This window comes from Giraffa tippelskirchi, chromosome 1 (assembly GCF_054371585.1).
Source record: "Giraffa tippelskirchi isolate mGirTip1 chromosome 1, T2T-mGirTip1v1.2.pri, whole genome shotgun sequence".
NCBI lineage: Eukaryota > Metazoa > Chordata > Mammalia > Artiodactyla > Giraffidae > Giraffa > Giraffa tippelskirchi.
Window position 1 is genome coordinate 163,348,931 of NC_137275.1, and position 20,437 is coordinate 163,369,367.

The 20,437-nt window shown below is 42.2% G+C and overlaps 2 protein-coding genes across 6 annotated transcripts in view; one reads left to right on the top strand and one right to left on the bottom strand.

Moving 5' to 3' along the window:
- The first annotated feature begins 1,884 nt into the window (after positions 1-1,884).
- The window catches only part of PIP5K1B (phosphatidylinositol-4-phosphate 5-kinase type 1 beta), a 521,283-nt gene continuing 502,730 nt past the window's right edge, over positions 1,885-20,437 (top strand). For 2 of the 4 annotated variants that reach the window (XR_014057501.1, XM_081503676.1), the window contains exon 1: positions 1,885-2,323. The gene's annotated coding sequence lies outside the window, so the exon portion shown is untranslated. The remainder of the gene's footprint in view (positions 2,324-20,437) is intronic. The other 2 variants (XM_081503760.1, XM_081503754.1) reach the window with 2 other exon arrangements.
- On the bottom strand, positions 4,877-9,294 carry TMEM252 (transmembrane protein 252). 2 transcript variants are annotated; one of them, XM_081504108.1, is made up of 3 exons: positions 9,039-9,294; positions 8,565-8,751; positions 5,043-5,731 (listed from the first exon to the last, which is right to left on the bottom strand). In XM_081504108.1, exons 1-3 carry the CDS (start codon positions 9,223-9,225, stop codon positions 5,494-5,496), a joined length of 612 nt encoding a protein of 203 aa, XP_081360234.1. In that variant the 5' UTR covers positions 9,226-9,294; the 3' UTR covers positions 5,043-5,493. The 2 variants fall into 2 exon arrangements, with proteins under 2 accessions (XP_081360242.1, XP_081360234.1); XM_081504116.1 differs by having other exon boundaries at positions 4,877-5,731; positions 8,565-9,291.

The following is a 20,437-nucleotide window of genomic DNA, read 5'->3' on the forward strand; positions in this document are numbered from 1 at the left end:
TGCAAGAATTGTGGATTTTTGCTTATTTTGTCATTTGAGAAACTCCAGTAGTGGTGACTCTTCTGATAAGTTTGCCTTTCAGAACACTTGCAGGGCTGGTTTTCTTTATTGACCTTGGGAATTTAGTAAATAGAACAGAGAAGGCACAATGCTCAAAACTGCCTTTAGGCATCAGAAGCATGGTATCTAATCTTTCATCACAAGCATCTTCATTTCAAATTTTAGCAGGAGAGTGGCTTTGAGCTGAGAATCTGAGGAACTAATTATAAAATTCATCAGCAATGGAATACAACTTGTCTTGTTGCTTTGATTCTCAGCGTGTTTAAAATGGAGGTCCATGAAGGTCAGCACAACTGGGCACACCCTTAGGCTTAACAAAGCCTATGTTTTTCTTCAATATTTTTTTCTCAAGGTTTTAAACTCTTCATCATCTCTAACTTTGAAGTCCCCAGATAAATCAATCCTCACTTTAAAATTCTGTTTCTTTATTTCAGTATGGAGTCATATGTGTCCAACAGCCCAAATATACATTCACTCATTCAGCAAGCACTCCTTGAACAACTACTCTCTGCAGAGTCCTGGGTTTCTTGGTGCAGCACATGGACGTATAAAATACTATTCCTACTCCTATGAGTTTGTAGTTTGGAAACAGAAGGCTGTGGTAAACATGCATAAAGAATCAGGTAGACATGAACTTTACAGCAGCAGCACAAGCAACTTGCTTGAGAGTACACAGAAAGATTGACTCAGAGATGGAAGGTAGTAGGCAACTAAGGCGTTTCCCAAAGAGTGGAGTTTCCTGAGCCTGATAAGCACTTACAGAATTTCACCAGGGGTGAATGCAGCAAGAACAAGGCTGGAAGTTGAGAGGTAGGATGACTGGAGAGGAGGCTTGCTTTGGATCTAGTGAGAGGTTGGCTTGGATGAGTGGGGTTGAAGCAGACACAGCGTTATGTATATCAGACAGAGCAAATGCTTGGGTCCAGCTTCGGAAAGCAGCAGCTGCACAGCCACCTATTTTATGAGCTTTTTCTCAGCAAGGTTGCCAAAGGGAAGGTCCTATAGTGGCTCAGAAAACAGCCTGCCTCTGGATCCTGCTCAAATTCACATTGCCAAAGTATGATTTCTGCTCTACATAGAATCCAAGCTTCTCTTGCTGAACTGTACATGCATATCCTCTCACTTTAGCCTCAGGAGAGGTAAAAGACAGGAAGTCACCCTTCTGCACAAGATGTTCTTCGTGTTCTTAAAGATGGAGCTGCAACCGCCAGTCTCACTTAAGAGTAAATGACTAGAGAGGTCCAAGAATGTTGTGGGGACCACAGGAGATGATCCTAGAAGGGACAATGAGTAGAGTGTGGCAACTGTCTGGACCACCCTTGTGATCAGCTAGCATTGAGAGATTCACTCACTACACCATGTGCCGCCTAGGACAGTGGCAAGCAACAGTGTATATAATGCAGTGATTCTCAAATAGGGCAGCGCCACTACCCACCCAGGGGGTGTTTGGAGATGTGTGTGTATATGTGCCAGGGAGGTATTTACTGGGAGGAGAACAAGGAGGTGAAATATCCTGCTCAGTGTCAGCCAGCTCCCTAGATCAAAAAAGTTATTTTGCCTCATCTGTGATTCTTGAGTTTATTGACTGACCTTGGAAATGGATAATGGCAGTCATTATTAAAATAAGATTCTTTATCAATTTTACTGATCTGAGATGCAGCCCACATCTACCATATTCACGGGATGAATAGTGCTGCATAACATTGCAGGCTGAAGGGCTTGCGTGTGACCTGAAGGCTTTCCGCACAGGAAGCCTCAGATTGAAGACCCGTCCCAAGGCGGCATAACGGGCTGACAGTTGGCTGCACAGAGCCAGCGTTCTCTGCAGGCAACATAGGCAATGACGGGGTTAATGGCGTGGTGACTTCTGATTGGCCAGTGTGGCTCAGTGTAAGGCGTGGGATTTACCCTGACAACAGGTCAATCACTTGAGTAGGGCGTGAGGAATTTGAAACGCACCTGTGAAAACCGGTAGCAATGCAACAGATGCCTCCATTTCATTGGTTGATCATGCATCAGGTGCTTGTAAAACACGTGGGCGCTGATATTCCAGACACCTGCCTTGAAGAGATTTCCATTCCTGAGTGGTGAAGGGTTACAGAAGTCATGCACCTTTGGGAATGAACTTACTGCTAGTGTTTCAGTCTTTGGCCCTTCAACAGTTACACAAAGCAAGAGATTATCCAAGGCAGCAGAGCTTAGCGGAACACCGGTGGAGACTTCAACAGCCGATGGCTCCTGCGGCTGACGGCAGGCCCACTTGGTATGTGAATCAACCTAAGTTGTCATGGAGCATTATAGAATATGTTGAAGGGCCGCGGTGTAAACCCATGTCTTTATCATCTTTCCATGTCTTTTAGCACCTAGTAAGTGTCTTGCAAGATAGATGAGCTGGGGAGATACCTCACCAAAGACAGCGTGTTTAAGTAAAATCTTAAAGGATGGATAGGATTGTTGGTAAAAGTGCTTGTGAGTTTTTGAGCGGAGGGGTCAAAAAGGTGCGCTTGGCACCTCGGTTGTGTGAAAGATGCAGCACACTGTGCTCTCTAACTGACCGTGTCATGCTCATCTTTGGGGGCGGAGGTGGGTACTTTCACTCGCTGCTTAGAGAGATGTGATAATGGCGAGGACACCTCTGAGCATTTCCCCTCCCCGCTGACACATGAGCCCACTGTTCACATTGGAGAGGAGGGAACCAGCAAAGACTGCACTTTCTCAGTCTCGGCGCTCTCCCTGCCATTCACAAAATCATGGTTCTCATTCATGGTATTAATTTTATCACAAACTTTAGGAGGAAAAGGGGATACGTTGTCTGCTTCTCCTGAGTGAATCCTCTGGGGAGATGAGGGATTGGGTAATGAATTCTTCTTAATCACAACGGGACACTTTTGTTTGACTTGCCCAGTGGGTTTTAATAGCTTCTGAAAGGCAGGATTTGTTGTGGGTAATAATAATCATGTTCTTGATGCTTGCTTCAGAGTATATTTGTTTTTGTTTTATTTTAAAGGCAGTTAACACCTCTTAGTCATATTTCATCTCAAAAAGCACAGGGCTTATTTTCTGAATCAATAGTTGATGTTCAGTAACGTTAGGTTGTTAGGCTTTGCAAAAAGACTAACTCATCTAGATGCTGTGTTAGTTCCACATGGAGAATAAAACTTTGACTTATGCTCCTCTATTGATTTTTTTTTTTCTGATACAAAACAGCAAAAAGGGGAAACATTTAAGTGCAAAATTTATTGTAGTAAAGAGATTAAGACAATTTTCTCATGTAAGTGAAAATTACATTTGTCTCAATAGTATTTGGAAAAACCATCTATTACAAATTCAAATTCTGGGCAAAAGCCCAGTGATAGAGCTTGTTTTAGTCAGTAAATGTGCTCAGACCCCAGGGAGAATTCCAGGATAACCATCTCAGTAGGGGAATGGAAAGAGATGACAAGAGATAAATTATAAATTGCCTTGCTAATAAATGAACACCTTCCTGTTGGACAATCATGAGTGACCTTCATGTCCAGTTATGCTCTTGATGTCAAGGATTCAAATCACAGATGCCCAAAGTCCTGCTTTGTGTAAAGGAACCAGGATTTCTTCTTATGGCTTCCTGTGTGTCAGGGCATGCTTCATCTGAGCGTTCAGCAATAACTGAAGGAGGAGCCACAGAGTCCCCATCTCATCTCTACAAACCTATCCTCCTCGAAAGCTCTGCATCTCTCCCTCCAGGGTCCAAAACCCTCCTGTGCCCCTTCCCCAAGGCTGTCTGTTATCAGAAGGAGCTATCTCTCATCATGGTGTAAGAATCAGATGAAATTACACCTTGGTGAGGGCCAAGCTCCTAGGCAGAAAACGGAGAAGGGTTTATTTACATTTTAAAAGAGAAGCCAGCAGGTTAACACGAAAGCAACTTTTGCTGCCTCTCCAAGGGCTTTAAGATAATGCTGCTACCCTGGGGCTCCCCTTCCTGTTAGGGCCTACTTCCTGAAGGGGGAGATAAGTCTTAACTTTTCCTTGGAAGGAGGGAAATAAGACAGGATTAGCACAACCTAGCACAGAAGTGTGAAGTAAAGTCTTCCCATGCTGTTCTGTGGACCTTTCTTCACCCTCCTGGAAATAACTATGTTGTTGGAAAGGTGTAACTTCTCAAAGTCTCAATTTATGCATCTTTGCAATGAGAATAACCACAGCACTTATCTCTGAAGACTATAATGAGGGCTAAATAAAAAGCATAAACAGTCATAGTAAAGAGCATGCCTTATAAAAGGTATTCCATAATTGTTATGTATTAATCACAGCATAAAGTCCTCACTTGAGAGGGCAGGAAACTGAGGCCCAGAGAGATGAAGTTTCTTTCTCAAGCTCTAAAGCATCAGGCTGCATATCCTCCCACCACTCTGCCACCTGACTTGTCCTCTTGTATTAAAACTTATAATAAGATCATAAGACATAATAAAGCTGAAGAGGAAGCATTGGGCTTCCGAATAAATGTATTTAAAAGAGTCTGGATCTGTGTTTTGAGACACAAAGAATTGTCTGTTAATAATTAAGGTACTACATTATAGTCTCCTTTCTTTCAAATCCTAGAGATTTACAGGGGGATTCACTGAAATGTATGGGTATTTTAAAGCTTTTCAAGATTTATGTCTTCTATATTAATACAACCTATGGCTAGCACAAATTCTTTTTTTCCCCTGGATCCTGTGTATTATGAATTTTTGAATATTCTCTTTATTCAACTTGAGTCTCTAAGAAATCTTCTCATGTATGCTTGTAAAACCATCCCATTCTTACAATACTCATTTAAGATTTTGTGCTTGAACCGTTTTGAAAGTAAGTATTGAAGTCACTTTCCTTTCACATAGAAATAAAATATACATACTTAAAGTCATACAAAGTAACATTCATGGGTTCCAGGGGCAAATCTCTTACAATGTGTGAATTACCGTGCCACTGGCAGTACAGTAAATGAGGATAACTATGAAACAGCCAGCAGAAACCACAATTTAAATGATAATGACTGTTGGTGGCCAGCTTGCCTTTCCCCTTTGTGAGTATTTGTAATGCAGTCCATGAAGGCGCATGGTGTCCAAACAGCATCTCTTCCACCCTGCTGCAGGTCAGGAGATGGGAGAAGTGTTGGGGAAGAACAGAAAGGCTCTCTGTGGAGCAGAGCTCTCACAACAAAACCTTTGCAGTCCAAAAGCTTCCCTGGGTTGGGATTACTTCGAACTCTTTGAAATGTTTGCCTGGTGCCCCACTCTGCCCTTGCAGGCTAAGCACATACATGGAATCGCATTGCCCTCACACAGTCCCTGCTGCGAGCTCTCGTGTGGGGTCACTGATGTGGCTTCTCCTCCCACAGTCCCTGCCTGTGTTTATTATTAGTAGCTGCCTCCCATGAGGGTGTGTCGTGAGGGCTGGCGCGCTTCCCCTGCTTTAGCACTCTTGGCTTCGCCTCTGAGCATCCTGCCACGGTCTTGCTGCCGCCACTCCGTCTGCCACAGACTCGTCATAAGTTGGTGGGGCCTCTGGGTGGGCCCCATCTTCATCCTGAAATTCAAGGCCCATCTCTGTGTACGGAGGTGGAGGAGCACCTGAGGTCTCTTGTTCTGTGTGACAGGCTTGCTTGTCAGCAGCAAGACTCTCTTGGTAAGCTGGAGGGTAAAAACCTGGCCTGGGGTACAAAATGCCACAAACATACATGTGTTATTTAAGTAGGTCGTGCCAAGGAGGCCTATGTCCACCTCTCCCAAATCACACTGTGTGAAGCTAAACTGTTAGGAAACATTGATTCTGAAACAGATGTTCTTCCTCCCTGGTGTCCCAGTTTTTTTTTGTTTTGTTTTTAATGTGCTGCTCTTCCAGCAAAACCCCCTTAATCAGCCATGGGATGTGTGCCTCATACTTTCCCCAGTGGGTTATTCCAAATTATCCTCTCTCCCTTACTCATTGGAACCAGGAAATTTCAGTGGGAGATCCTTAGCAGGGGTATGGGACAGGCCTTGACTGTGAAATGTCTCTCTAACCAGTTATTTAGTTTATTCACATCCTTGTCCCCATTCACACACATTGTCTTCTAGTCAGCTGTACTCATGGTCTTGGAGCCTCACAGCCAACAAAATAATGAATGAAAACCAGCTCCATGAAGACTCCCGAACAATATCAGATGCTTCTCTTCCCTATTACTCAAATTTCAAGTGTTTTCTCCCCTGCCCCATTTGCATGCACACACACAAAATACTGATTTCTCAAAACTATTCTGATTGACAACTTTATATAGATTTCAGTAGCGGCCCTTTCCATGCCAATAGGCCGATGGCTAAAGGAGCCCTTCATGCAAGAGTTGATGTACTCATCAGTAATCTTGCCCAACATTGCTGATTGCTAAATCCTCTGGCTTCTCCATCATGAATGGGATGGGGGTGGCACAGAAGTGAAGAAGAGGGTGAGCTTGATTGAGCTGTGTAAGTATAGAGTGAATCCTTCCAGTGCCTGCAGGGAGTGTTTGTGGTGTGTAACCACAACAGAACAAGGAGTGCCATTTGCGACCACAGCTCCATTCCAAACGTTACCAGGCCTGAAGCCAAGGAACTGAAAGAGCCGTCTACTGTACAGCGTAAATCTCAGCCTTCACTCAGAATAGCCAAGGTCGTGTCATGGGGCACATGTGCAAAAGCATTGAAGACACCAAGGTGAGCTGTTCTCTGGAGTGATTTGAGAGGCTCCAGGATGACTGCCGCCTGCCCCACATCCCATCCACTTCTCCCAACCCCCTCTCTCCCCACACCACTTCACAGTCCCAGTGTCCTGAGTTCCACCTTTGCAGACCCCTTTGCTTTGAAGTCTCAATCTGGGTACCAATTTCAAATGAAGATACTTCTGAGAAGTATGACTTCCCATTTACTGACCCCCTAGCCATGCTAAGTGGGCTGGGCATCTATGAGATGCACCAGAAAGAGGCAGTAAAATGAAGGTGTTGTGACACCATCGTTTAAAGTGTTTCAGTACAATAGTGTGCATGTGCTTAAAAATTTAAGCTACATCTTTAAGGCAATTGGTTACTCTCATCAAGATTCACATTCTGGAGGCAATCATAGAACTTTTATACCAAAGGAAAAAAAAGAAAACATCACTCTAGAAGCATCTTCTGCAGTCACTTCACCTTTAATTTTTTTAGCAAATCCAAAGACTTTGAAATTAGTATAATAACATTGGAAATAGATTTTGGTCATTGTAGTTAGTATCTTATTAGTAAAAAACATAGTATCATGTATCATAGCATGATGTCAAAAATCAATTGTCATGGCTAATCATTCATATTCAAAATACATGGAGTAGCTAAAATATTTTAGATGAAGAGGACAAAGAATTTATGGAGTCTCTCTTCCCTGGTGGCTCAGATGGTAAAGAATCTGCCTTCAATGAGACAGACCTGGATTCAAACCCTGGGTCAGGAAGGTCCCCTGGAGGAGGGCATGGCAATCCACTCCAGTATTCTTGCCTAGAGAATTCCATGGACAGAGGACCCTAGCAGGCTAGAGTCCATGAGGTGGCAAAGAGTCAGACACAACTGAAATGGCTTAGCATGCACGCACGCAGCCTGTCTGTATCTTAAGAATGATGCCTGGGGTTTTATCCCTAAATGATTCTGTGTTTAGCCAAATATTAGGATATTTTTGGTTGTCTGATACTAATTGCAAGGTTAATTGAAATTTTTTTATTGTCATAAAGTATATATAACACAAAACTTACCACTTTAGCTATTTTAAGTGTACAGTTTAATGGCATTAAATACATCCACATTGTTTTATAACCATCACCATTATTCATCTTCAGAACTTTTCCACCATCCTGAACTCAAACTCTGTACTCATTAAACAGTAACTCTTCATTCCCTCCTTCCCTCAGCACCTGGTAATCACTGTTCTACATTTTGTCTGTGAAATTTGACTGCTCTAGGTACCTCATATAAGTGGAATCATATAGTATTTGTTTTTTGGGCTGATTTCTGGCCAGTTTCACTTAGTATAATGTCTTTAAGGTTCATTCACGTTATAGCTGCATCAATATTTCCTATCTCTTCAAGGATGAATAATATTCCATCTTTTGTATGTACTGCATTTTGTTTATCCATTCATCCACTAGATATGTATATGGGTTGTTTCCACCTTTTCACTATCATGGAGAATGCTGCTGTGAATACTGATATACAAGTATATGTTCAAAGCCCTGTTTTCACTTCTTTTGTCTGTATACCCAGAAGTGGAATTGCTAGATCAAATGGTGATTCTATGTTGAACGTTTTGAGGATCCTTCATACCATTTTCCAGAGCAGCAACACTATTTTACATTCCCACCAGCAGTGCACAAGCTTTCCAATTTCTCCACAACCTTGCTAAGCCCATGGGACTTGTAAGTTGCTCCCCAGTAAATTAGAAGTCATTGACCTTTTCCAGAACTCAGCCACACCATAGCCCTCCCCAGTCCTCCAGCTTCTGAGCACATACCTGTCCACTGTGGCCAGGGGCAGGGCCCCCTGAGCACGGAACTGTCTGAGCACACGGTTGAAAACCCCTTTGCTTTCACTGGCCTGGTGGTAGGTGCTCCAGAAAATTCCGCTCAGAAGGATCACAAACCCCAGAGGCAGAAGCAAATAGGCCAGGGTCAAGTTCCCCTGGCAGTTGAACAGGGAGACTGAGGAAATGAAGAAGGCACCCAGGCAGATCATCAGGAAGCCCGTCAGGAGGGCAAAGGCACAGAGAACTAGATAGGTTCTGTTCTGCATCCCTGCTCCTTTGGAACCCAGGTCCCTAACCCTGCCACTCCCCTCCTTCCCCTGCTCAGAGAGAATGCTCTCATTAGCCAGCTCACAGCTTTATATGCTCTGGGACCAACTGGCCTTTGGACAATTAAATGAAGCAGGCTCTTAGAAGCTATTCATTAACCATTGAAAGTAACTCTAATATCCTTGGAGGACTAACCTAAAAACACAGCATTGTGTCCTGGAGGAATGAGTGTCCTGCAGGCACAGCTCTCTTGTTCTTCTGAGCTGGATGGGACCCTAGGCTGACCCCAGTTATTTGAAAGAAGGTCTCTCATCCTTTGATTAAAAAAGTCTCTTGATCTCCAGGGCAGGTGATTCCAAATGAATGCTAGAGAAATTAGCATTCCTTGCTAACTACTTTCTTTGTGGTTTGGCAGGTAGTCCTTTCCTAATTGCTTCTTCCTTTTTCTATCCTAAAAAGATATTTTTAAAGGCTTTTATCATATTTGTCTTGCTTCTCTCAATGAATCTCTCTTTATTGACCTCACAATATGATGTTGGAAAGATTCCAAAAAGAAGCCCAGGGGTGAACTTCCTGATTCAAAGAGGAGTGTCAGCAGGCAGGGGGAAGAGAGTGCTGGCAAGGATTGTAATAGAGCTTCAGGAATGTGAGGGAATTTCCGAGGGTGGTTGTAAGTGGTAATGATCTGGTGACTTCTGCTTTGATTCTGTGTCTTTCCCATTTTGGGGGCCCAAATGTTGAAACCCTAAGTCATTTTTATTCAATATATAGGTGTTAGATAAAATTATTTTGCTTACTGCTCAGCTACCGGCCACCATACTTGGCTCACTGGAAATATTTAAACCAGATCTCACCCTTCCTCCCCTCAAAAAGGCCACTGATATTTGGTAAAAGAGTATTCCCTAAACATTTGTAGCATGTTTCCACCTCCATGCAAAACAGCTACGTATAAGAAGTGATGCCTGTTCAATCTTTACTCCCCCTGACTATGTATCTTAGAGTTTCACAGAGTGCACTAACATATTAAAGGCTCTGAAAAGTCCTGCATTTTTTTCTCTCATAAAATACATATTAAATGAAATTTGTCTTGGGAGATGCTACTAAGGGACTTCCCAGGTGACACAAGTGGTAAAGAACCTGCCTGCCAATGCAGGAGATCTGGGTTCGAACCCTGGGTTGGGAAGATCCCCTGCAAAAGGGCATGGCAAACCACTCCAGTATTCTTGCCTGGAGAATCCTATGGGCAGAGGAGGCTGATGGGCTGCAGTCCATGGGGTCGCAAAGAGTCGGACATGACTGAAGTGACTTAGCACAGCACAGCACAGATGCTACTAAAAATTGTTCCCTTCCTCTCCCCTGTAGCATTGCCTTAAAAAATCTTTCCAGAACCAGTCTTCTGTTTTCTATCTAGAATTTATTTCTTCTGTCTTGTCTGTCTTTGGTTTGGATGGTGGTGGTGGTGGTTTAATCACTAAGTCATGTCTGGCTCTTGTGACCCCATGGACTGTAGTCCTATTCCAGATTTGTTCAGGCTGTGATTCCTTTCTTTTTTATTTGGTGCTCTGGCATATCCCTGAGCTTCCCTGGTAGCTCAGTTGGTAAAGAATCCACCTGCAATGCAGGAGACCCTGGTTCGATTCCTGGGTCAGGACAATCCACTGGAGAAGGGATAGACTACCCACTCCAGTATTCTTGGGTTTCCCTTGTGTGGTTCAGCTGGTAAAGAATCCGTCTGCAATGCAGGAGACCTGGGTTCGATCCCTGGGTTGGGAAGATCCCCTGGAGAAGAGAAAGACAACCCACTCCAGTATTTTGACCTGGAGAATATAGTCTATGGGGTTGCAAAGAGTCAGACCTGACTGAACAACTTTCACTTTCACTTGGCATATTCCTGCCAAAACTCCTTCCCAGGGCAACTCTGGGCCACTTTTGTCCAAACAGATTCTCTTCAGTTCCTCTTTGATATTCCTCTACTCTATTACTGCATTATTATTATTTTCCATTACTTTCTCAATGGAAAAAATTCTGTGTGCAATGCCCTAGTAGTAGTTCCATGGATACCCTTTAGCCTCATTCCCACTGTCTCCTCAGCTCTACCTTCATGCTGTGGGCTAGGAGAGAGAGAGAGAAGTTCCTGGATAAAAAGTGATACACAGCCCTTCCTCATTTCACCTCCTAACCTCTGTCTCTATTAGCTTCAATCCTTATCCTCAACTAACTTTCATCTTCTAGTCTTGATTTTATCCTTATAATCTTAAAGCAACTCCTCCCTTCTTTTCCAATTTTTTGCTATATTCAAAATTGTAAGCAAATATATGTTTATTTCCACTATCTAACATGCCAATATAGTCATTATTGACATAGAGAATGTTGTCCACCTCTCAAGGTGCAATTCTTGAGCATTTTCAGTTAAACTTACAGAGGAATTCTTAGATCCAATTGGTCTTGAGGTTGACAGATTTCTAATATGACCCCCAAAGATCCCTCCCTCCTGGGTTCCCTGTCCTCTTGAGTGTGGGCTGGACATAATGACCTGACTCCAACCAATAGAATATGGCAAAGGATGGCCCTTCTGTGATTAGGTTACAAAAGACTGTGACTTCTGTCTTGCTAGCAGACTCTCTCTATTGCCCTTGTGGCTTGCACTCTTTGAGGAAGAAAGTCACCATATTGGAGAGGTCCATATGAGAAGGCAGCTTCTGGCTGACAATCAGTGAAGAGCTGAGGCCTTGAGTACCCCAGCCAGGGAGGAACTGAACCCTGCAAATGACATGAAAGACTTGCCCAGTTGAGCAGGGAGGTGACCAGACCGTAAGCAACACTTTGATTGAGAGACCCTGAAGCCGAGGACCCAGCTAAGTCATGGCCAAATTCCAGACCCACAGAAACTGTGATATGATAAGCATGTGTTGTTTTAAGCTGCTAAATTTTGGGGGAACTTGTTAGGCAGCAGTAGGTAATGAACTGTAGGTAAACAGTTTGTTAGGACTTGGAAACCAGAGGAGACAATCAGTGTTAAATGTTTACCCAGTATAGAGCACATAGAAAGTGCCCTATCAAAGTCAGCTATAGTCACCCTCACTATTATTGTTACTACCATCACTGCTATAATTCCAAAAAGCTGGAAAAGATTAAGTATTTTTGACTGAAAGTTCTGCACTAGGAGCAGAGTCCTAAGAACAGGCTATGCCTCCAAGCTATAATCAGGTATTAGAGTAAGGAGGGATTGCCTTCTCTTTGAGAACTGCCCACCCACAGGGTTGGGCTTCTTTGTTTCAAACCAAAACCTGAGGATGAATCAGACTGGGCATTATGAAAAGTCAGGCCTAGTTCTTGTGATCACATGAATATTTGAGCAAGGATATTTTCTCTCCTCCAGTTCCAGTAAAGTGCCTTCTAGTTAAGCTAGTTAACTTTCTAGTGCCTTCTAGTTTATCAGATAGGTCCTTCCTCTCCCACACCCTTTAAAGAGGTGTTTGTCATTTCAGAGCACTGTATTTTGTTGTGATGGTTGTTTTTTTGCTTGTTTTGGTGAGAAACTGAATAGGAAAGAGCAAGATTCAGCAAGATTCAGGAAAGGTGGAAGGCCTTAGTTATTTTACATAAAATTTATATAAACTAAATGGTGAGTTCCTGGACTCAGAGTACTTAAGGAGTTTATTGAGGGTGAGGTGGAGGCCCAAGGAGAAAGTATGAGAGAATCTGTAGTATATGAAGAGAGTAGATTAGAAAAAAGGCAAAAACCAACATAGAAATATGAAGTATTTCTGAGAACTGTGTATCTCCTTCATGGTACTTGAGACGTACTAGTGAAGGATTTATGTTGAAGCTATTTGTGCATACTATGTTTATTATTATAATTAAATATATAAATTATTAAATAATTACTTATTTTAGATATTCTGCCTCAGTTCTGAACTGCACACATCACTGTTCTATGAGCATCTCCTTGGATGCCTCAAAAGTAACCACGGATAACTAAAACCAGTGATTTGTAGTTTTAAACAATCCTAACTGCTGTGGTTTTGCTCTTCTCTGGGCTGTGGTATGCCCTCTTTCCCCATAATCACTCACAGTGGAAACATTTTTGAAAAGTGAAAAATGAAAGTAGATGTGTGCTTGCTTCTATGATAATTAAGTGGCACAAAGACTGAGAGAAAGCCTCCTGGTCTGCGACAGCCGTGAAGGGGTGGAAAGCCCAGCAGAAGAACAGTTGTGATGATAGAAAAAAAAGCAGGCCAAATCCTCCAAACTGGGAAAAAAATGAAAAAAAAAAAAAAAAAATCCAATAAAAAGCCCAACACCAGAAACATCACCTAAAAAAGTCAGCTTCAGGAGACCTGTGGGCCTCTGTGTGGGCTTCCTTAGGCTCAGCCCTGTCTTCTGAATCTGCCTTCACTCCCAGGGCATCTTTCCTGTGCTTGCCCACCTCGCCACCTACCCAGCACTGAATGCAAGAGGAAGGGGCCAGTGATACTCCTTTTAAGGCAGAGAAACTACAGGGAAAGAGATGTATGACTCACCTAAGTTCAAATAGTGGGCAAAGGATTGATGAGAAAATGGATACTCTGGGAGGGGTATGGACAGAGACCCACCCTCTATAAGCAAATGTTCTGGGACCCAGTGGAAGCCAAGACCTGATGCCCATCCTGATTCCCACCCCCTCCACAAGAGATTCACTTAAACAGTGATGTCTTCCTTCTAAGCTAGTTTATTTATTATTATCATTTATTAAAATTCACCAATTAGCAGTAGTGCCTGACCTGACAGCAGGCAGTACTGTGTTATTTGGTTGACAGCCAAACTAGTTTAAAACATAATCACTCTTTCAACACTGTTCCTTTGAGCATGACTGAGCCACCAGCACTGTTCTGAACATCGAGTGCAGCCGAGTTCCAAGTGCTGTCCTCCCTTCTACGTCAGAGCCCCGGAAACCTCACCCTTCTTTCAAACTCTCCTGTATAAGAGACCTTGGAACTTCAAACAACCCTCTGCATTCCAGTCTTCGTTTCCTGGACACATGGGCCAGCACCCTTCCCTTGAAAGCAGGCAAAGCATGTTGCCCTGGATGAGAAGTGGATGGGGACTTTGGAAGGAAGCTAATGGTGTGTAGAAGTTGTTGCATAGGAGGGGCATGGGGCCAAGAGCTGGGGCAGAGCGGCCAGATTTCCTAAGGTCACTTGGGTTTAGTAAGTGAAGTTCTATGGGAGGTTAGGAAGGTGAGTGTCTGTGTGGCAAGCAATGTCACCCGGTCTGGTTTCACGGTGGTGATTACTGAGTGATTTCTGGATTAGCCTTTCACACTTGTGGGTTCACTGGGCACTGGCCACTTCCTCCTCCTTGTTTTCTTTGCTTTTGATCCTTTCCCCCCACACCCACTCTTTCCCCCCTCACTCACTCAGGAATATTTAAATGAAGACATTATAGGTTGGCAGAAGACAAACTGCAGAAAATGGGTGGCATTGTAGGGTAAGGAGATATGAGACCAGCACACTAGACTCATACTCCCCCTGGAATGAACCTAGTGAATCTCTAGGGCAGGAGGACTCTGAGCAATGCCAGAACAGGGTGAGGCCCGCGAGGCACTCGACCAGAGTATACTTCTGAGGGCACCAAAATACTTAGTTCAGTTCAGTTCAGTTCAGTCGCTCAGTCGTGTCCGACTCTTTGCGACCCCATGAATCGCTGCACTTCAGGCCTCCCTGTCCATCACCAACTCCCTGAGTCCACTCAAACCCATGTCCATCTAGTCAGTGATGCCATCCAACCATCTCATCCTCTGTCGTCCCTTTCTCCTCCTGTCCTCGATCTTTCCCAGTGTCAGGGTCTTTTCCAATGAGTCAGCTCTTCACATCAAGTGGCCAAAGTATTGGAGTTTCAGCTTCAACATCAGTCCTTCCAATGAACACCCAGGACTGATCTCCTTTAGGATGGACTGGTTGGGTCTCCTTGCAGTCCAAGGACTCTCAAGAGTCTTCTCCATCACCACAGTTCAAAAGCATCAGTTCTTCGGCGCTCAGCTTTCTTTATAGTCCAACTCTTAAGATATATCAAAATTTCAAACAATGTTTAAAAAAAATCAAATTGGCAAATATGATTGGAAAATATGGTTTATGGGTTGCTCCCTCTGTAAGTAATGGTTTGGTGAGGAAATCAGGTTCTGTCTGTGGACCACAGAAGACAAATTCTGTTCTAAAGAGAGCTCAAATTTAATTTAATCCAGAAACAAGCCAGAAGAGATTTCATTTCTTTATGGATCCTTGGAAAACTGAACAGGGACCATACTTCTGTGGCCAGTTTGGAAGGGAGCAGAAGCCTCAAGCCAGGGCAGCTTTGGTGTGATGGCCAGTGACTTGTAAATATGAAGTGGGTTCTGTGTCCCACCTCATGAAATTTTCTTTAATATTGATCTTCTATTTCCCACTTCCCTGGTTTTTAATACTCTTGGATAACTCAACTGATAGCATAATTACATGATCCTCAAAGATTTGGTAAGAACACACCCATAAAACCACTGGTTCTAAGACATTTTTTTCCCTTTTTTGTATCTTGTAGTTTTTTTTAAATTGAATACCAGATGTTGTACATATAACAGTAGAGACTAAAATAAGTAACATTTATACTGTACCTCGAAATGGAACACCTCCTTCTGTGCTCACCTATTAGTGGAGTGGATTAACTGAGTCTAGTCAAGATGTGAGCTGAGTTTGGACTTCATTTTCACTATGATTCCCTTCAGCACACTACTATTTTCCAATTCCTTTTGTGTTAACTGGTGCTTGGACTGAGGGTTGGGTTGCTTGAGGGTTTTTGTTTTTTCAGTGTTCCTCCTCTGCTCTCAACTGTAGAGCTTCACTGTGTGCCCTCAAGGGGTCTTCACACTCACCCACTCCTTCAGCATTAGGGTGCTGTTGCCTGTGACTGGTGTTGCTAGCTGGATGGTGGGGTCTGAGGCTTTCTTTTTATCCTGTCCACCTTAGTTTCAGGTAGACTCTGTGGTCCTGGGTCTTGGGGGTGAAGGCTTCCTCAGTGGTCCCACCCTTTCTTCAATATGGTGTGTGTGTGCTCAGTCATGTCCGACTCTTTGTGATCCCATGGACTGTAGCCCACCAGGCTCTTCTGTCCATGAGATTCTCCAGGCAAGAATACTGGAGTGGGTTGTCATGCCCTTCTCCAGAGGATCTTCCCGACTCAAGGATTAAACCCATGTCTCATGTGTCTCCAGTGTTAGTCTCCTCTCAAGAGCTGGCCTCAGGATGGTTTCCTAACCCTCCTCTAGAGGTAGAGGGTTTTTTCTTTTCACTGACCCCAGCTACATGGGGTCACCTCTGTTCTGGCGGTGGGGTGGGGCAGGCAGGGGCAGGGGATGGTTGTGGCCCTTCTCTCTCCAAGCTGCCGTTTAACAGAGTTTAGGTGGCATTTTGACATTCATGCAGCAGCTTGGTGATGGTCCACGGAAAAGAACCTAGAAAAGAACCTTTGCACCTGCACCTCCCAGTGGTTCTGTTCTCTCAAGTTAGCCCACATTTGACATTAAACAGTTCACTCAAAATGTTAACTGGATTCTTTATACTGGCTTACGTGACACTCCACATCTCTTCTTCCTGGGCTCTATCACAGGTTAGCCAGACTTCATGCCCAGCTTCCCTTGGGGGTTCCTGCCTTTCCTTTGATTTCAGGCTCTTTCCCCTCTAACCTCAGCTCTTTGATGGGTTCAAGAAAAATTATTATTTGCAGGTTATCAGACATTTTCTTGGCGGGAGAGTGAGAACAAAGGTTTTTCCAGCTATCTACATCCTAGGCAGAAGCAGAACATTTTCAGCACAGTGTTTTTAAGTGGGTCAATTGTGATTACTCTTTCAAACTTTTGTAGGGATTAGTATAAGGCTATCTCCTTTTCTTGAATCAGTTTTTATAATGTACACTTTCCTAGGAGACACACTGACCCCATGGACTGTATCCCACCAGACTCCTCTGTCCATGGGATTCTCCAGGTAAGAGTACTGGAGTGGGTAGCTATGCCCGCCTCCAGAGGATCTTCCCCACACTGCAGGCAGATTCTTTACCATCTGAGCCACCAGGGAAGCACAGTATATATATATATATATAGTTTAAAATTACATCACCCATAATTTTAAAATCTCCTCTGATTCTATAGGCATGTCACCATTCCAGTTATTTACCATTGTTGTTTGTGTCTTTACACTTTTTCCTTGATGAGACAAGTCAAAGCCATTTTACTAGCCTTTTTTCAAAGCTACTTATTCATGTACTGATCTTTTCCCAGAGTCAACACATTTGATTTTAGATCTTTTCAAAAACGACTTTGTTTTGCTTCGTAAGTTTTTTTTTCTTTTAAAAATTTTTATTGGAGTGTAGTTGCTTTGTTTTGTAAGTTTTATATTTCATAATTTTATGCTGTTATCAAAAGATCTTTACTGTACTTTAGAAGCATTCTTTGTCATTCTTTTCAGTAAATTAGGCCTTTACTTTTTTATTATTTGTTAGTTTTATATTTCATCAGTTGCTGTTCTTTAGAATATGCTCTTTAGTCTACTTTTAATGGTTGTTTTTGTCATCTTTTTGTAGTATCTTCCATCGAATGCTTAGATAATTTATTTACCATCTTAATTGCTTTCTAATCAATATAATTAGGGCTATACATTTTCTCTTGTGTGTCACTTTGGCCTTAGTCCCACAAGTTTTTATATAACATGATCATATTGTCCCTCATTTCCAAATAACAAGTAATTTAATCTAACATAAAAATGAGCAAAATATGTAAACATATAAATGATAGACAAAGAAATGAAAAATAGCACTTAAATAATGAAAAAAATGTTCAAATTTACTTATAATAAGAAAAAGTAAAGTATAATTTCTCACCTATTTGGTAAGTCTCAAAGTTTGGCAACACATTCTGTTGATAAGGCTTGGGAAAAGACATTCTCATATGTTACTGGTGTGAACACAAAATCTAACAAAATTACATTTGTATTTTTCTTCTGACCCAGAAATCACGCTTCTGGAAATTCATTCCAAAGATACTCTGGCAAAAACTCAAAAGTTTAAATGCATGATCTGCTCATTACAACAGTACTGTTTGTAATTATATAAGACTGGACCCACCCAATTGACTATGAATAATGGTTAGGTAAAAAAATAAGGCACATCCACATAACATGATGTTATACAGTTGTAAAGGAATGAGTAATATATTATTATAGAATGTTATCCAGGATATTTTAATAGGATAAAAAGTCAAAGTAAGTAACAGAGTTTAGAGTATAAAAAGATAGTCAAAGTAAACAATAGAGTTTAGAGTATAAAAAAAAGGAGAGGTTGATACCAGGATGGTAGATGCATGCCATTATAAATTTGTCTAAACCCATAGTATGTACAACACCAAGACTGAATCCAAATATAAACTATGGGCTGTAGATGACAATAATTTTTCACTATAGGTTCAGCAGTTGTGAGGTCTGATAATGGAGGAGGCTCTGCTTGTGAGGGCACCAAGGGACATATTTGGGAAATCTCTGCTCTTCCCTTCAATCTCGCTGTGAACCTAAAATTGTTCTAAAAAATAAAGTCTTCCATCGAATGCTTAGATAATTTATTAATAAATAAAAGGAAAAATTATCTAATAATAATAAATTATTATTATTTATTTATTTATTATAAATCAATCAATAAATAAAGTCATTTTTATAAAAGTATGGGATAAAACTATATATGCATAAATGTCTATATATTTTTAAAAAGAAACAATCAAAGTATCAAACAAAATTAATTTTTTTAAATGTTTACCTTTAGGCAAAGGGAGGTAACAGGGTGGGAGGGATAAGATTGGAAGATAGACTGGTCTGAATGTGCCTCTTAAAAACAGTTTTGAAGGTTTCCAAGTGGCTCAGTGGTAAAGAATCTGCCTGCAATGCAGGAGACACAGGTTCAGTCCCTGGGTCAGGAAGATCCCCTGGCAAAAGAAATGGAAACCCGCTCCAGTATTCTTGCCTGGAAAAATCCCATGGACAGAGGAGCCTGGTGTGCTACAGTCCATGAGGTTGCAAAGAGTCTGACATGACTTAGCAACTAAACAACAACAACCAGGAGAAAATCAATCTAGTCCCACATATTTACTTACATCTGACGTTATTTACAGGAAGATCATACACATTTAAAACACTAGTAGGAAAATCACTTCTGGAAGTGCTAACAACTTTCTAAGCAATATAAGTCATCAAGAATAAAAGCAGGTTTGAATTCATAAAAACATAAAACATCTGCACATTTGGAAAACGTCTTAAACAGACTATTCATGAAAATTAATGAAAGATATTGAGAAAAAAATAAAAATAGTTTTGACGTTGGAACTATCTACATGCTTTACATAATCAAAACAAAATTAAAACCAAAAGACAGGGAAATCCCCAAATAATTATTTCAACTAGCCCAAGATGGGACAACCTGAAACCCAAAGTTTCAAAAACTGAAATGAATTGAAACAAATAAATTACATAAAAACCCTTAAGTTAATGTTTCTTCAGCTCTGAAAAATAATCTTCTCTGACTTTGAATGCCTTCCATCTACTGCCTTTGTTCCTTCCATTACAAAACTCTCTAGACAGATGTAGTAGCTTCTGGAAATATCTCTTTATCTTTGTCCTGTTTTGAAAGAGTTCCTCAGCTGAAAGTTGCAGCTCATTTAAATAATATTTATCTGTGCCCATGTCTGGTCAGGCCACTCAAGATGGCTGTTTCTTGCTCTCTGTACATCCCCTGCCCAGCCAGTGCCTATTTCACCTACATCCCGCTCACAGGACTGAATTACCTACTTGCCCCAGGCCCCAGCTGATGGTTGTTCTTATCAAAGAGGCAGTGAGGGGTGGCCCCTCTGCTGGTTTCCTTGGTAACTAATGAGCTCACCTGACATCAATTCCCCTATCCTTGGTGAGCTCTATCTCTGTCCTGGAGTGAAGAAGGTCTCCATATCCTACCCACCCTCAGCCGCACAGGGTGAGGTGCTGCTCCAAGACCTTGCAGCAGACAAGTAAGTGCCCCCATCCTTTAAACAATGTCTCTGTTGCTGACTCCAGGCTCTTTCTTAAAGCCTTGAAGCTGGGCGAGTACAGGCCTTTGTAGGCCTTCCGGGTGCAGCCCAACAGGTCGTTTGGATATTCAGCCCAATTTTAAGTATGGTGATTGTGCTTTCAATAATCCAGAAGTCTGATTATTTCTCTCACCAGCCTGCTTTTCTATTTTATGGCTGCAGTAATCATTATAGTGAATGAAAGTTCTAATCAAAGAGCCAGCTTCTAGGGTGTGTAGAAGAGAATATTGCCGCTGTACAGGTAGGCTATCCTGGTGTGGGAGGTGCCTCTCCTCAGCAGATGAGGTCCGGGAACCTCTTTTATCAGAAGCATCTTGTGATTTCTTGTCGCCTCTTCCTACTCCAGCTCTTGTTGTTGTATGAATATAGTCATCAAGTTCCTCCCTATTTCTCCATCCAGAATCAGCTTTTCTGATGGGAGACCACCCAGGTTCACTGGTTGAAGCAGTTGTTGAGGCTTTTTTTAAAAAAAAAAATTGATTAA

Coding starts and splice junctions, on each gene's coding strand:
- TMEM252 (XM_081504108.1), bottom strand. CDS start 9,225: ATGCTAATTTCTCTAGCATTCATTTGGAATCACCTGCCCTGGAGATCA. Junction 8,752..9,038: donor ACACAATGCTGTGTTTTTAG/GTTAGTCCTCCA, acceptor TCATTTCCTCAG/TCTCCCTGTTCAACTGCCAG. Junction 5,732..8,564: donor CCCCTGGCCACAGTGGACAG/GTATGTGCTCAG, acceptor TTTGTACCCCAG/GCCAGGTTTTTACCCTCCAG.